The 16,379-nt window shown below is 37.0% G+C and overlaps 5 protein-coding genes across 5 annotated transcripts; 2 read left to right on the forward strand and 3 right to left on the reverse strand.

Annotated features, from left to right (window-relative positions):
- Positions 1 to 768: 768 nt before the first annotated feature.
- Positions 769 to 1,346, reverse strand: BDBG_16902 (uncharacterized protein; the record flags this gene model as incomplete). The annotated part of the gene is made up of 2 exons (XM_031724758.1): positions 769 to 963; positions 1,332 to 1,346. 2 exons carry the CDS (start codon positions 1,344 to 1,346, stop codon positions 769 to 771), a joined length of 210 nt encoding a protein of 69 aa, XP_031577997.1.
- A 6,591-nt stretch (positions 1,347 to 7,937) lies between these two features.
- Positions 7,938 to 8,435, reverse strand: BDBG_03890 (uncharacterized protein; the record flags this gene model as incomplete). Its single annotated transcript, XM_031721448.1, has 1 exon — positions 7,938 to 8,435. One exon carries the CDS (start codon positions 8,433 to 8,435, stop codon positions 7,938 to 7,940), a length of 498 nt encoding a protein of 165 aa, XP_031577998.1.
- Positions 8,436 to 8,890: 455 nt separating this feature from the next.
- BDBG_16903 (uncharacterized protein) lies at positions 8,891 to 10,513 on the forward strand (the record flags this gene model as incomplete). The annotated part of the gene is made up of 4 exons (XM_031724759.1): positions 8,891 to 9,212; positions 9,321 to 9,498; positions 9,661 to 10,210; positions 10,391 to 10,513. 4 exons carry the CDS (start codon positions 8,891 to 8,893, stop codon positions 10,511 to 10,513), a joined length of 1,173 nt encoding a protein of 390 aa, XP_031577999.1.
- A 24-nt stretch (positions 10,514 to 10,537) lies between these two features.
- Positions 10,538 to 11,642, forward strand: BDBG_16904 (uncharacterized protein; the record flags this gene model as incomplete). Its single annotated transcript, XM_031724760.1, has 4 exons — positions 10,538 to 10,691; positions 10,818 to 11,050; positions 11,189 to 11,325; positions 11,423 to 11,642. The coding sequence occupies 4 exons, from the start codon at positions 10,538 to 10,540 to the stop codon at positions 11,640 to 11,642; spliced, it is 744 nt and encodes a 247-aa protein (XP_031578000.1).
- A 180-nt stretch (positions 11,643 to 11,822) lies between these two features.
- BDBG_03892 (CMGC/SRPK protein kinase) lies at positions 11,823 to 13,139 on the reverse strand (the record flags this gene model as incomplete). The annotated part of the gene is made up of 2 exons (XM_002625787.2): positions 11,823 to 12,589; positions 12,641 to 13,139. 2 exons carry the CDS (start codon positions 13,137 to 13,139, stop codon positions 11,823 to 11,825), a joined length of 1,266 nt encoding a protein of 421 aa, XP_002625833.1.
- Positions 13,140 to 16,379: the final 3,240 nt, after the last annotated feature.

Consider the following 16,379-nt stretch of genomic DNA (forward strand, 5'->3'; position numbering starts at 1 on the left):
AGAATGAAGTAATTATTTATCATAATTGAAAGAGAGTATTCTGTGTTAAATTGTAAATAATGTAGACTTTGTGATTCACAGTGATTTCTTGAAGAGTTTGTAAATCTTCAATAGAAGTAAAAGAAGTGAAAGAAGTGAATTCAGAAGATATGATAATAATTTAAGAAAGATAACAATTTATTTTCAATAACTGATTACTAATGTGTGTAAGAAGAATTAATATAAGAGAAAATAATCTTATTTCTTAGCTTAGTTATAATTTTAGTACTAACTCAGATTGAATATTATTGATGTATAAAAGTAAATAAACAATCTTAATTAATCTCTGTCATATTTCTTGAAATATATTAATATTGTGAAAGAGAGCATTATCAAATTATATTATCAGATAATATCATTAAAAATATATTAATATTGTGAATATCAATGTTGAAAAAATGTTGATACTTATACATTATAGTGATTTATGAATCATGATAGTTAAATATATATATATATATATATCATTCCTGACTTGATTACAACTTGTACAATAATTTTTGAAAACTCAAAATCAATTTTAATTATTAATAATTAAAAACTTAAACTTATAACTAACTAATATAAAAAGAAAAAAATCTACTTCTTTTCTTTCTCATTCTTCTTATTATTCTTTATAATTTACTTCTCATTCTTCTTCTTCTTCTTCTTCTTCTTCTTCTTCTCCTTCTCATCTGAGGTGATAATCACCTCAAAATCTCTCTTCACTGCCTTCTCAGAGAAGGGTTCTCACTGCTCTCTCTCAGCCAGGTCAATCTGTATCTCAAAATCCCACATTTTCTGATCTGCTGTCTCAGGTTCCATCTCAGCAGCAAGCAGATTGACATGCTCAGAGAGCAGGGCTGTCTTCTCAATATTCTGAATCATGAAGTGCATTTGAGACCTGAACATGGCCTCAATCCCCTTCTTCTCTGTCAGCTCCTGCTAATCAATTAGAGAACAGAAGTGTTATCAAAAATCATTATCTCTCAATAAAAAACTTACCAGTTTTAGCTTCTTTGTCTCTCACTTTAATATCTTCTCAATCTTCTTCTGTTATCACTTATTTACAGTAACACTCTTCTTCTCTCTCTCTCTCTTTATCTTGATCTTAAATCATTCTCAGAACTTCTTCTGATCTCACTGCTGCTGTATAAGACTCTTCACTGTCTTCTTTTTCAATCTCTCACAGACAGCATCATTCATATTATTTCTATACTTAGTTCAGTCTAAATCTATCAGAAGTGTTACTTAAAATCATTATTATTCTACTTTCTTACAGAGTCTCTTCAAGGCATTATAATGTGTCTTACAATCTGTCTTCTCATGCTTGAACATCTTCTTCTCCTCTTTCTTCAATCTGTAACAGCGCTCACGCGCCTTGATAGTTCACAGAACCACAGAATATTTGAAGAGAGATGACATGATTGATTTTGATAAGTGTTGAGAAGAGAGTGAAGGCAGGCAATGATATAATAGTAATAATAATGATGATAATAATGATGATGATGATAATAATGATAGTAATGATGATAATGATGATGATGATAATGATGAAAGAGAGAGTGCATTGAAATATATTATTGACTTATCAAATATAAAGAGATAAAGAAACTATTAACAGCTTTCAGAGATGTACAGAAACAGTTACAGTGTTGCATAGCAACATTATCTTCATTTAATACATACACTATTGATATTCTTTGTATGCATTTATCATATAATCTATATCAGAAATACATGCAGAAAACAGATCTTTGTTGCTAGAGAGAATGATTGCAGTGATTCTCTGTTTTCATATTATAAAGATAAGTTATTCTTATTTCTTTCTTCTCTCTTTTCTCTTCTTCTTCAATTCATCACTAAGTTCAAGCTGGTATGAAAACTATTAAAACACTCATAGAAATCCTCAAATTGAAGAGTATAAATTAATCAAATTTTAAATACAGATGAATCAAATTAATTCAATAATACTAATTATTCATTCTCTTCTCAATAAAACAACAGTCATGTCTTTCTTCCTTCTTCTCAAACAAAACATGGCTTGTGAAAAGCAAGTATCATATCAGATTATAATGATCAACACAGCCTCAGCACACAGAGCTGTATACACACAGTGCATGCTGAACTGAGAGGCTGCATGAGTTGCAAACTAACAGCAGTATTTCAGGAAGAGCCATGCAGTGTGAGAAAGCCACAACTCTCAGTCATGTGTACAGAGAATGAATCATCACAGTAAGTGCATGTGTATTGCATGAAAGTAACACTTTTTGATAACACTCAGTCTCTGATATCATGAAAATAGAGTCTCTCTGTGAGATTCATTTTTATCAGAAGTCAGAGAATCTTATATTTCTCAAGATCATCTTCACATGCCTTGTCTGTAAAATCAATGAGAGAAATCATCAATTTCAGCATTCTGCCCTTGATGTTATTCAAGTGACAGCAGAGTCCACCCTGGCCACACTTTTTAAGTGTATGTTTTCTAATTATTCACATTTATACAGATATATACTGATTATTTATTAGATGATGTTAAGACAATGACTCATTGTAGCCATGTTACTCTCACTGTGAGAAATACATAATTGATAATGAACATTACAAAGACTCTGAGAAGTGAGTATTTTAAAGATACTGCAGCTCTGTGATCTTGATTTTTTTTATTTTTATTTTTTGTTTTTTTCTTTTTCTTTTCTTTTTTTTTTTTTTTAATGTGATTTTTTCTTGTGTTTATTTTGTTTTTTGTTTTTTGTTTTTTTTTGTATTTTATGTTTTTTTCATAATTAAAATTATATGAATTATGATCTGTGTTCAGAAAAGTAACAATATTTGATAACACTCTCTGTTGAATTTTCAATAAATAAGCACTATGTTATGATATTATGTAAGTGAGAAGTGATTTCATAGTCTCATTTGATGCCATTCTCAATAATGAGATCAGAATGAAAATGTGACTAAGAATTCAAACATATTCTTTATCTGAGACTAGATTTTTATTTGAAAAGTGAATCTGAAACCTTTAATATTTGAAATAACATGATTTGAAATCAATGTGATGAACACAAATCATGACCAGGAGTAATGCTTTTAGGCAATATGACAACTGTAAAGTTTGGTCCTGGTCTCAGACACGGTCACACAGTCAGTCTAATTGTAAGCCATCTTTATCATCATATTGTAATATAGCTTCTTCTGTGACATAGTCAGAGAAATCAGCTTTAACAACTATCTCACAATCAGAATTGAATATTATCAGCAGAGAAGTATTAATGAACATCTTCTTTATCTATATAAATGTAGCTTCAGTGTCTGCTGATCATTGAAATACTGAGTCTTTCTTAGTGAGTTCTGTAAGTGATCTTGTAATATCTGAGAAGTTTCATATAAATCACTGACAGAAGTTAGTGAATTCAATGAAGCTTTATACATCTTTCACAGTATATGAAGCTTTTCATTCAAGAATGATAGAGATCTTCTCAGAATTCATTTGAATTCTCTTGTCAGCTTCTATGATGAAATCTAAGCATTTAGTACTCTTAACTTTGAAATCACACTTGTTAATATTAATTGATAGTTCTGCTTCTTGTAGTTGTTGTAATACTCTTTATATATGCTCTTGATACTCTTTTCTGAATTCATTGATGAAGATAAGAATATCATCTAGATAAGCAGATACAAACTTATCAAGAAAATCTTGAAGTGCTCAGTTAATATACTTCTGAAATGTACTGAAGATATTAATCAGTTCAAAGAGTGTGACTACTCATTCAAAGAAATTATAATATGTTTGAAATGCTGTAAGTCAGTCATCTTCTTCAGTGATATAAATCTTATGAAACACAGTGATGACATCTAGCTTCATAAATTATTAAGCTCATCTGATACATGCTAGAGTTTCATTGATAAGAGATAAGAGATAATGATCTTTCTTTATCAATCTGTTCAGATCTCAGTAGTTTACACAGAATCAGAGTTCTTCATCTAGCTTCTTTATAAAGAGAATAGAAGCTGCAGTGAAAGAGTTACTAATATATATAAATCTCTTATTCAACAGATCATTGAGTGTCTTCTGAAGAAGAAGAAGTTCATCTTGAGATATATTATAAAGAGAGTCTCACAGTGGCTTGAGATTCTTATCATTCTTCTTATCTAACTTAATACTGTGATTCACTTCTGAGTCTTGTAGAGAAGATATATTCATAATGTTATATTATCAGAAGATATCTAGATATTCATAATATTGTTGAGAGAGTTTTATATGAGAATCTGTTATTGTAGTATGAGATAACTTTTCTAGAGCTTTCTTGATATTGATTAGACTGATGAAATAGATTCATATATAATTCTGCTGTCAGTGACTTTGTTAATGACTCTGTCAGCAGTTTTGATAGTAACTTCTTTTTCAGAGCATTTTATAAGTATTGACAGAGATCTGTGTAAGATTCATAGTCTTATAAATATCATCTTCATGAATTCTATCTTTATTCAGAAATATTAAGCTCCTGTTTTAAGCATTCAATAAGATGCCTTGCTCAGATAGTCAGGCAAGTTCTAACATAAGATTATAGTCAAGATTCTCAACTTTGTATACATAGGCATCTTCACATTGATATTCTTCAATATCTATGTTTAGTTTCACTATGTAATGAGTGTGAATATCTTTTGAATCATCAAATTCTGTGAGAAGTCAGAGTCTTGATAAGAGAATACACTGAAGGTTATAATATCTTATAATTGAAGATTTAATCATTGTGTAATAGCATAGACTGCTGTCTATCATGACTTTCATATTATACATATTATCAATCACAGTAGATATAAGAATCATGTTCATTGTCATTTTCTCTTCAAATCATTGTCATCTGACCTCTTCAAGCTTCTGTTTGTAAATTTGAATGAAAGCTAATCTTTTCTCTGTTTCATCAGAGCATTCTTATAGTTATCTTTCAAATCTTTCTTCACTGCAATGTAATTAGCACAGACAGGCACTGATTCATTCTTTGAATGAGAAGACACTGATCTTTCTCTTGAGTGAGAAGATGTCAGTTCTTCTCTTGAGTGTGAAGTCATATAGGTTGATCAGTAGTTGAAAGTGATATGTTCTGATCAGTTATAGTTGATGCATATCTCTTATTAATGTCAGTCAGTGACTTCTTTGAGAGTGATCTCAGAAACTTGAAAGTCTGTTTAAATAGTGAAGACTCTTGCTTATATGTAGATATTTGAGTCTACTTAATTCATAGCATCTGCATCATTGTTATTCTTCAGTGTGAGTGTATGAGTGACTGTGTAATATCTTCTATCACTGTTCTGTATACTCTTGAGCTTGGTAAGATGATCATTCAATGTCTGAAGCTGTGTGCAGAAGTCTTCATAAGTCTGATCTTTGTCTATGCTTATAAGAGTCTGTAAGAGTTTGAAAGTTAATGTCTTCTTAAGCATGATAATCTTCATTTAATTCTCTTAAGATTGATCACCTGCTTCTAGAATCTTGATGTTGAAGTCAGGAATAAATATTGTAAGAGAAGTGTTTCTCTGTTAAGTACTCTGTAATCAATCTAATACTTTCTGTTGCCTAGTAGTGTCTTGAAACAGAACATTGAGATATTTGATAATATTATCAGATATTCACAATGCTGATTCACATGTCTTTATTTATAAATGAAACTTCTGTTTCATGTGATTCTTCAATCATTTATTGATGTATCAATCTTGATTGATTAGTGAACTGATAATATCTCTATTCACACTCAGTTTTGCAAGCATTTTCATTCTCCATGATGAGTAGAGAGTGAGATCAGAAGTATTGAAATATACAGAAGCATCTAAGTATTCTTTCAGTACTTTTATATTTAATTCTGTAGATGTTGAAATTGTCTGAGTTTCTTATTATAATAATTATTGAATCTCTTTATATTGATGTTGTTGAGTTGCATGCATATCAGCTATTTATTACTATTGTAATTTCAATATTACTCAGAGTCACTCTGATATTACTTCTATACTCATATTTGAGAGTTCTCTCATATTGTCATTAGACATATTATTCATTGAGTGTATAATATCTGTGAAATCTTAAAGAAGTGTAATTATATGAATATCTTATATATCTGAGTGTCAGAACTCTCAGATCTTTCACTGATATTCTCTTTATAAAATCTTATTACAGAGTCAGAGTGACTGATAAGTAAGCTTCTATCTAAGAACTTGATATTTACTTAACTGTTTAACTGTTTCTCTATTTCTTACACATTGTTATGCATTCAGATATCTCAGTGAGTGATCATTTCTAATGAGAAGATGATACTTGAATAATCATTTCTAATAAGAAGATAATGAATGTTTTTCTAGTATAAGAGATCTATACTGAATAGATTGATATGATATTGATAGGTCTTATATAATAAAGAGAAAAACATTAGAAAAGAAAAAGAAAGAGAAAGTGTGAGAATCAGTGATTGAAGTGAATATTTATACATGTATGTGATGATGTATGCAGTGAAGCTTCAGAGCAGAAGAATCTATACATATTCATAGTAGCTGAGAATTAGTGATCAAGAATGGCCGAGAATCGGAGCATACGCGTTGCAGCTGAGAATCAGTGATTGAGAATGGCTGAGAATCGGAGTGTACGCATTCAAGAATGGAGCAGTTGGAATCTGTGAAGTGTAACAGAATAGTCTATATAATTGATCAGGCGCAGCCCGCTACATTTATCTTTTTCTTTTAATTTCTTTCTATCTATCTATTTAATGTGTCTATCTTTAAGACTGTGTTCTCTTTTTCTTTGTCATGATATTGTCAAATGATTTCAAAGTATCAGAAGATGTTAAGACACTGTAATTTATAAACAGTTTTTGTATTCTGAGCTGAAATTTTCTGATTTTGCATATCTGAAATTGATGAATGTATAATAGTTAACTTTACAGATATAGGAAAAACCCTGAGAACTAAAAGTTCTCAGGTAGATGTCATAGTCTCTGACTGCATACATCTATAATTGAAGAATAATAATAATAATAGTACTCTGTAAAAGATTGTTCAGTTTTACTGTAATAATATATCAGTTTATTTTTTATAGTAATAATAGTCTATACTATAGTATTATCTCAGACTGAATTTCTTTTTAAGTGATTTCACTACTTTTTAAAATAAGTAAATAAACTGTTATACACTTATCAGACTGACTGCAGTATTAATATATAAGTAATTAAAACTGTTTTCATTATCTTATAAAACTGAAATAGTAAAGGTTGCGACGGCGAGCCCGCGGCCGGAAACGGCGCTGCCCGCCCGATCCGGTCAAGCGCCGTCCGCGTGTGGTCTAGCGCGGACCGATGCGGCCTGGCGCTGCCCCGTTCGGGCATGGTGCCGACCCGGCGGCCCCCTTCGACTCTCCGACGTGCTATATAAAGCTGCCCTGACTTCCTCCCTCGCACACGCACTTCTGCATCCTTATTTCCCTTCCTCTCTTTCATCCATTTCCTTTCCTTCTCTTCTCTGCCCCTGCCGTCTCGTCCTCCTCCCCGTCCTCGACTTCGGTGTGGTATCCCTGACTCACTGCCTCTGCGCCACCGCCCACCTGTCCAATCGCTCTGATTTTGGTCGCCGCCGTTCGACGAAGGCCCCTGCGGCATTGGCTTCACCATCGAACCCGCCTATGTTATATGTGTCCTTGCCTTGCTTTTTCCTCCGCTCCTGCTACTGTTCTTTCACTCTCTCCCGTCTCGCGTTGAAGTGATACATGCGTTCCCCTCCCTTCCCCCCCCCCCCCCCCCCCGGGAAAAAAAAAAGGAAATTCCTTCCCGTATCAGCAACCGGTTGACCTGACTCACAGTTCCCCGTTTCCCTCTGTAACCCCTCTCTCCTGCTGCTGCTGACGTCCCTCCTGCTCAGCGGCCAATGGCAAAAATTCCTCATTTCAGTAAAACCCCGTGGGAATGAATGGGTGGTCGATCCCAATTGCGGCGTCGCTGAACCGGCGCCATTCTTTCCCCGACTCTTGGACTCGTTCTTCGACTTGTCATTTGCTGGTGCCTACGTGTCGGACAAAGAAATAACTGGAAGGGCTGCATTTCCAGCCTTCCTTCTGCCCGTGGTTCGAAGGACCCCAGTTTCAGCTCAGTGTGGCGATCTTTGGGGTTTGACCTATCAACCCCGACAGGAAATCCCTGCGATATGTACGCGAGCGAGCTGAAGTCGCATCGGGCGTTCCGGAGCATGTCCACGCCGCGTACGCCATGTAGCGATGCAAGGATGGTGTGATAAGAGGACGAAGGCGCAGGGCCGAAGGTGCGAGGAGGCCGCGTAAGCGAGGCTATAGCTTCATGTGTGCGCAGCCGCCGTGTGCCGCTCATTCCCACACTCCTCACAGGATTCACATTCAATTTGTTCATGGTACTCGCATCTTCCATGCCTGGATTGTTCGAGAGAAATTGAACCGGGACGGCAGGAGGCTGTGGCGCCGCTTCTGCGTCCACCCGACAGGCGATGGATGTGGCTGGCTGCTACTCACACCTGCTTGGGTTACATTCTGCTGTTATGTGTGCGGTGGCTGATGATGTTTGATTTGAAGAGCCTGATGCTCATCGGCTCTCCTTTTGAGTGAGTGTAGATTTTTCTGGCTGATAAGCTTATTTAGAGGAACAGAGAGAATGGAGCTATCATCAGAGCAGTGATAACTGTAGATAAAATGATCTGCTTTTCCCTGTGGATTCACCACTGCTGTTCTGACAGACTACATGAGATCACCATCTCTTCTGCAAACATGTCCAGCAGCTGGAACATATATACCCCTTTCAATCCCCCTCTCAGGGCCTCAAAAACTCCTCAGTCCTCTAACTCCATGAATCCCCCCTCTTCAAGTCCCATGCCTGCAAGTCATCAACCTCCTTACTCTATACTCTCTGCATCTCAATCTCTCCAGACGGTCCCTGCATCTTTCATCAGCTCTCAAACACTCTCTCACTCTTTACCCTCTCATTCTTCTCTCTTCAGTCATTCTTCACAAGTTCCATCTTTCCCCTCTTTCAAAGATCACCATGAGGTCCAGTCTCGGGCAGAGAATACTTGCTTGAATGATTTTAATGAATTCTTCACGGGACTTGATTCTCTTCATGTCCTCATCCCCAGTGATGCAGCTGTCGAACACTCGAGCCAGTATTTGCAGAATGAGAGGCACGGTTCTCACGGTGAGTAGCCGGTTCGCTCTCTCTCTCTCTCTTTCTCTCTCTCTCTCTCTTCCCTTTCTTTTTGTTCTATCTGGTTAGACCGGTTTCTAACACCAGAGTGTCTCCTAGGTTTTTCTGACGGAGATGAGGACAGAGGCTGGGAGAAGGACGACGAATCCTTACCGGTTCCTTCGCCTGCTGTAGAATGCGGCCTGGTAAGATCAGCCGGCACAAAGGCTCTTCCTGGCGACAGCAGTTCAACGCCTGTACTGGATTCGACTCCACACGCTGGCTTTTTGGAGCCGGGGTCAGATCAGAATACATTACATAGACAAGAATGGTCCTGAAGCAGTTCTGATGACCCTCTGCTCTTCAATCCGCTGATCACAGTAGACCCTGATGACAGTGCTATGGACAGGTCCGCTGTTGACAGCACCTTCATGTCTCCTGCCAAATGAGACACTTCCAGCTGTGCAACATCCATATCTCACTCTCCCAAGGCGGATGGTGGAAGCAACGAAGCCGGCACTGGCATCGCCGGTGTGCATTCTATTCAACTCAAGAGACAACGCCGGCCCCGGGCTGGTACCGGTGACATGCACCCCATGGTCGCCGTCGAAGTGCCGGTCATCGCGGATCGCCTCGAAGAAGCCATGTCAGGCTCGATGCGGTACGAGAATGGGCTAAGCAGCCGACTCCGGACCCGCCAACAGAAGACTCGTGCACGATCGAGGCGTGAGGTCCCTGATACCCAGGACTGTAAGCTTCCCGGGAAGCCCGTGCAGTGTGTCGAAGACAACACAACCATGTCTGACATGGGTAGCTCGAGCGCACACTCCGACAATACAGATGACAACTACTGTGCAAGCAGCGAAGAGAATGGCTCAATGAAACCACCTTCAAAGCATTGCAGGCTTTCCACACCGCCATCCGGCCCTGCATCGCGCCGTCCCCAGTTTCAGATCCCAAGGGCAGCAGCCACTGCAGGTTGTGAAGATGTTGAACAGGAGAACTGCAGAGTGTGAACAACAACTGTGAAGAACCATTACCCGACCCCCGGGAACACAAATCATGAACTAGACACTTACACCCACCCCTGACCTTCTATTGATGACAAGACGTGCAGTTGCCCTCTGCTGTTGTTGACCTGAGGGGAAGCTGTGATGCTGTCATCTAGAGTTGCTCATGTCATTTTCAAGATGGTCATGCGCTGTTCAATGACCGCCTCAGATCTCGCGGGCGAGACGACAGCTGCGGCCAACGCTGAAAGAGATTACAATGAATGGAAGATTGAGGATCTGGGCGGGAGAAGACGCCACTGAACTTGAGAGGAGGACAACTGTCTAATGACCCTGAAGCAGAATAGCTTCTCCTGGACGGAGATTGAGAAGCGGTTTCCACACAGACAACTCGGCTCTTTGCGGCAGCGATGGTACGCAAAACTTCAGAATACACACGCAAGCAACCCCCCCACCAACAAGCAGAGGCAAGAGTGGAACTGTAAGCGCGGCCACCCGATCCTCGTTTGTAACCCCTCAGCTATGTGTGACGTGAGCCTGAAAAATAGTGCTTAGAAGGTGTGCTGCAATGAGTACTGATGCCCTGCTCTTCTTGCGAACCTACTAGGTCGTGCATCAGCCGGTGAACCCCTTCTGATATCAAAGCCGCCCACGCCCGTCGAAACTTCACATCGCTATCCCGGTGGACAACCCCAACCAGCGGATGACCGGGCCATGCCGAATGCGAAGCACCGCACACCATCTCCGTCCTCAACAGTGACTGCCATGTGCTCAGTGTGCAATTCTGTCATTGAGGTGGAGGCTTCCAGTGTGTTCAAGGCTGCTAACAATCGCATGCGGGTCCGCGAGCAGTTGCGGTTCTGTGAGAACCACTGAAAGGAAACTGCACGGTGTGAGTGGTCCTGACTTCACTATTCCATCATTGCATGGGACCACCTTGATGATCGGTTGACTCAATTTCATCCTCACCTGCATCAGATTCTTAATGATTCTGGGTACCACTTCTGCTATAAGAGTGTTGTGCTCGAGAAAGTGCAGAGGCATGGCAGAAAGATTCTCTCTCAGAGTGTCCTGCACAGCACTGGCTACTATGGCCTTAGAGGCCATGAGATCCTGTGAGTGAAGAAACCCCCCTCCACCTCTTCATCCACCACCCCCAATCCCGACCCTGTGAACCCCACCGAGGAACCTCTTCACTGACCTTCCCCTCAGCTCAGCGCATGTCGTGTCTCACTTTAAAGACGCCATCGACTCACTGGCTGGCATTGATAGCGTGGCATCAAAGTATGGGACTGTGATGTATGCTCAGAAGGTCTTGGTTCCTGAACTGCTGAAGATGTTGGTTCAGGAGAACATGGGAGTTGATGCTAAAGAGGCCCACCGGATTCTGAAGAAGAGCAACAAGATCAGGAATTTGCTTAATCTTGAGTGAATCGGGAACATGTAGTTATTGATTAACATATTGATTTAACGCAACTCAATGACCAGCATTGTAACTATCTTAGTGAATAACGTAGCCATCAGAACATATCTTTTGGGTGACTCTCTAAACTGCCCTCGCTAGTTCTACCCACAATTTGGTAGTGATTTGAACATTGTTATTTCTGATTTTTTACTTAATTTCCTGCTTTGCAGGAAACGCCCATCTTTGCATCCACTCAGACTCAACAACATCCCGAATAGTAGCCCTGTCACTTGGTAAATATTGAAGCATCATCCAAATCATATGTAGGAAAGCCTTCTTCTCATCCTCCCCCTGCTCTTCCATGTCTGATCGCCGCCGAGCTGTATTAACGAACCAATCGTACCGTTCTTCCAGGCTATCTTGAAAAGGAGCACCAGTTGTGATATCAATAGTTGCATCCTCATTAAAAAAATCGGCTCTGGACTCCCATTGTGACCACCATGGATCAGGGAGCTTTCCCAAAACACTGACTTGGTCCTGAAGTATGCCTCCACCTAAGGTACTAAAGGGGCCCCCACTACCAATGATTTCAAATATGGTACATCCAAGGGTCCAAATTTCACTGGGGAATGAAAGGTTATATTCATCGTTTTGTTTGTCAAGAAAGAAAATTTCGGGTGGAACAAGGTGGGGCAGTGTATATGCATTAGTCCGTCTTGTTTTACTAGGGTAGTAACTCGAACCAAAGTCGGAGAGCATGATGGGCAAATAGGTAGGGGTGATTTGGTCAGACTGAATTCCAACTCTTGCAGGCCCAACGACGTGAGTAGGAACTCCTGCCGGGAGAGGTTTGCCATCAACTCGGACAATAGGCTCAAGAATTGGATTGCCGAATTTCTGATACAGTTGTGAAGGATCTATCATTCGGCGAATGTCGGCGGGAAGTCGAAGAAAGATATTACCGCAATGTATATCTGTAGGATTGGTTAGACACTGTGTATATCTAGGAATGATTATCTACTCACCACCGTGGATAATGCTTTGTCCGTGTAAAAACTGGACAGCTAACACCAGGTCTGCAGCAATAGCTCGCGCGATACGAAGATCCAGTAGTCCGTGAAAGGCCAAGGACTTTGATTGTGTCAAGCTACAACTAGCCGTTTCCATGACCAGGCAATTGTGAGTTCCATTGGGACTAATTTCAATGAAATTGTCCAGCAGCTGTCTGATCAATGGGTGTGGATGAAGATGTTTTAGAATATCTACTTCCTGAGATTTCGAGGCAGAATCAGCGGATTTTATTTTGATAGCAACTAACTCCTGTTGCTTCTGGTCAGAAGCCAGCCATACTGTAGAGCTGCCGCCAAATCCGAGGTTCTGAACAATAGAGTAACGTCCATCACAGAGTTGATCACCAAGCTTTAACGGGTAAAAGCCGCCTGGACAGTACCTCTCTAGCCATTCACAATCCTCAATGTATTTGTACTTAGGGGCAGTCTCAGAAGCTGCAGGGCTTTTGTCCATCTTGCGTCGAGGGCGTGAGGTGTGAAATGTTTTTAAAATAGTGAATGCGCATTTCTCTTGTGAGAGATGCTTTGAGGGTACCAATTTTACTAATCTTCCTAACAAAACAAGGGATGGGGAGTGACATCTCCATGTAAAGTGTAAAATACACGAATTGAAGGGGATCATTTCCGGTCGGCCATAGAGTGGGAGTGGGTGACATTGTCGGAGAGAAGCCAACAACTGGCGTGCCAACTTGATCTCCGCGTTTATCGACTCCTCGACCTTTTTTTCTGACTAAGCAAGTATGATACAACTGTTGGCCGTTACGGCCGTTGCGGTTAGCGATCCCACTAGATCACGTGACCCACCAATATATTATGTTCTTGTAGATAGATCTATCAATACAATCTTCAACTATTCTACAGATAATAGTCTGAATAACACATTTTTCTTTTTAGAACATTGTATTAATATTTTTAATGAGAGTAGTTTATCTTTTTTAAGAAGACTCTTACTTTTTATTAGAGATATTTCATTTTCTCTGAATTTATCAGTTAGCAGATTTATACACTTTTAAAAAAGTATATTCTCTATTGTAAAGAATATCTTTTTTTTTTACATATTTAAAAGAAACAGAGTTATCTTAATATAAGTAATACATCTATTACTTCAGAGTTCAGCTTAAGATCTAGATTTACTTACTTTACTAAATAACTTATTAATAGAATAATTACTTATTATAAGAAAGTTTCTAAGTTATAAGATAAGACTGATGTCAGTTTTTATCAGAGTATGAAATTTAATAATGAAACAATAGAGAAGCTTTAAAATAAGAGAAAGTAGAGTTAATATTCATCTACAGAATCTGTTCATTTCAACTTATTAAATTCTTTACTATTTCTTATTTTTAAAATACTGACTTTTAATGATAATCTGAATCAATCTATCTATTACACTGCAGATAATCTTATGAATCTTATACAGATAATACTTTAAAATTAAATAGCTATAGCTAATATTACATAACATCTCACTATATCTGTTCTTATATAAAGAGACACTATGAGAGATAAGTTGTAAAAATATTAGAAGAAAGTTAAATATGTACTAGATATTAAATCAGTGACTATATTTAATAACTCTAATTATAAAGTCTGATGTATTAATATATTAACTGATATAAAAGTTATTAATAAAACTGATATTCTATTAAGAATTTAACAAGAATTTTCTTTTATATATTATATCAATTCTGAGAAGTGAAAGATTTATTTCAAGTTTCTATATAGATATATTGTAAGAAATCTCACTTCTTACAGATTCTTTACCTCTATTTCTATCTGTTATATAATTAATAGAATTAGCAGTTCTTGACTATATATAACTATATAGACTAAAGTTCATGAATACTATTCATAACTCAGCTTGAATATTATTATATATTTAATCTCTACATTTATTCTTTCTACTATGAATACTTCTAGTAGTTAACAGTATATATTATATCAAGCTGTGAATATCTGAATAATTGTCTGTAAGTACTTATTCTTACATTTCAAGCTCAGTCAGTCAGCAATCATCTGTTATAACTGAAAGAACTAGAAACTTATATACTTCAATCTCTGTAAACTCTACTGCAGACACTCAGAAGCAGTTATCTGAATTATAAGTAATCTCTGTAAAAGAAGTCTCAGAGAACTTATTAACTACTTACAGAATATTATTCTCTATATCTATGACAGAGAAACTCTCTGAACTTATGAATAAATCAATCTCAGTGAAGAACATTCTTAAGCATTTCTTACAGAATTAAGCTATTTTTCTACAAGAAATACTTACTATCTGTAAACACTCTTAAACTAAGTCTCTAGATATAATCTTCAAAGACACTTATAAACTGAAAAGAAACTTTCTTAAGTTATAATTACTTAAGATAAACTATTAAATCACAATCTATAAAAGCTTTTATAAGTTTGTATTTAAAATTGACTTACAAGCTCAGCTGTGTGATATGAAAGATAAAGAAGCTGTTATCTATATAATAACAGATCTCTACTACACTGAAGTCAAGAACTGACTGAATTATTTAGAAAATAATTATAAGAGATTCTGCTGATCTGTTCTCAAGATCTATCTAAAGAATAAGTTGAGAGACTTTACAAGTCAGACAGAGAATATCTAAGCTATAATTATTAATATTAGAAAAAGAGATGAGAAATCTGATAAAAACTACTCACAGTGCTTTATAAAATTATGATATAAATTAAGATCTGTAGAAACAAAGCTCTGAAACAAAACCTGAATAATAATATTTATAAAGAGACTGAATAAAGATATATAGAATAAGCACATTGAGTAAGACTCTAAGTTCTTAACTCTGAAGAAACTGATAACTCTCATTTATTATTTACAGATTACTGTGAGAGTCACAGACTTATAGAGAGTGAATTATTAATCAGTCTCACAAGAGTCAGAATAATAGAGAACAGATTTATCAGAGAAAGATAATAAGATATAGAGAGATTTATATCTGACTTCTAAGTAGAAAGAGAGAGCTTTACAAGCTCTTATAAACAGAGTATATAATAGAGAGATTAAGAAAAAGAGTCTTTACTTTATCTATTCTAAATCAGAACATCTTTATATAAACTGTCTGAATAAATTAAAATAGAAATTTAAGAAGTTATGAATAGAGTCAGTAACAGTCTTCTTAAGAGTCTTAAAGCTGATATCTGAATCTGTTACTTCTCTGATAAAAATGCTTACTTATAGAGAGAGACTGTATCACAGTACTACTACTCTGTAAGTATAGAAAGTATTAATGAACTCAGAATTTCAGATCACTGTAGTGTTTCTAAAGCTTACAGAGTGAATAAGCTGAGTGATAAAAACTGAAAATCTACTCTTATAATAAGCAGAATGTGAGAACTCAGATCTGAGAGCTGAGAGACTTATAAGAATTATCTTTGAATTACAAGATCTCTCTGAAATCTGAAGAAGATTTACAGAAACTGTGATTATTGCAGACATTATAGATAACATGTACTTGAGACTTGTATAACTTTAAAGATATAATCTGTACATAGCTATCTACAAGTCAGGTTTATACTTCTAGTCAGTGTTAGCAGACTCACTTATAGAGATAGAATTAGTTATTATTATTATTATTATTCTTCAATTATAGATGTATGCAGTCAGAGACTATGACATCTACCTGAGAATCTTTAGTTCTCAGGGTTTTTCCTATATCTATAGAGT

This window comes from Blastomyces gilchristii (assembly GCF_000003855.2).
Source record: "Blastomyces gilchristii SLH14081 genomic scaffold supercont1.6, whole genome shotgun sequence".
In the NCBI taxonomy this organism is placed as follows: Eukaryota; Fungi; Ascomycota; class Eurotiomycetes; order Onygenales; family Ajellomycetaceae; genus Blastomyces; species Blastomyces gilchristii.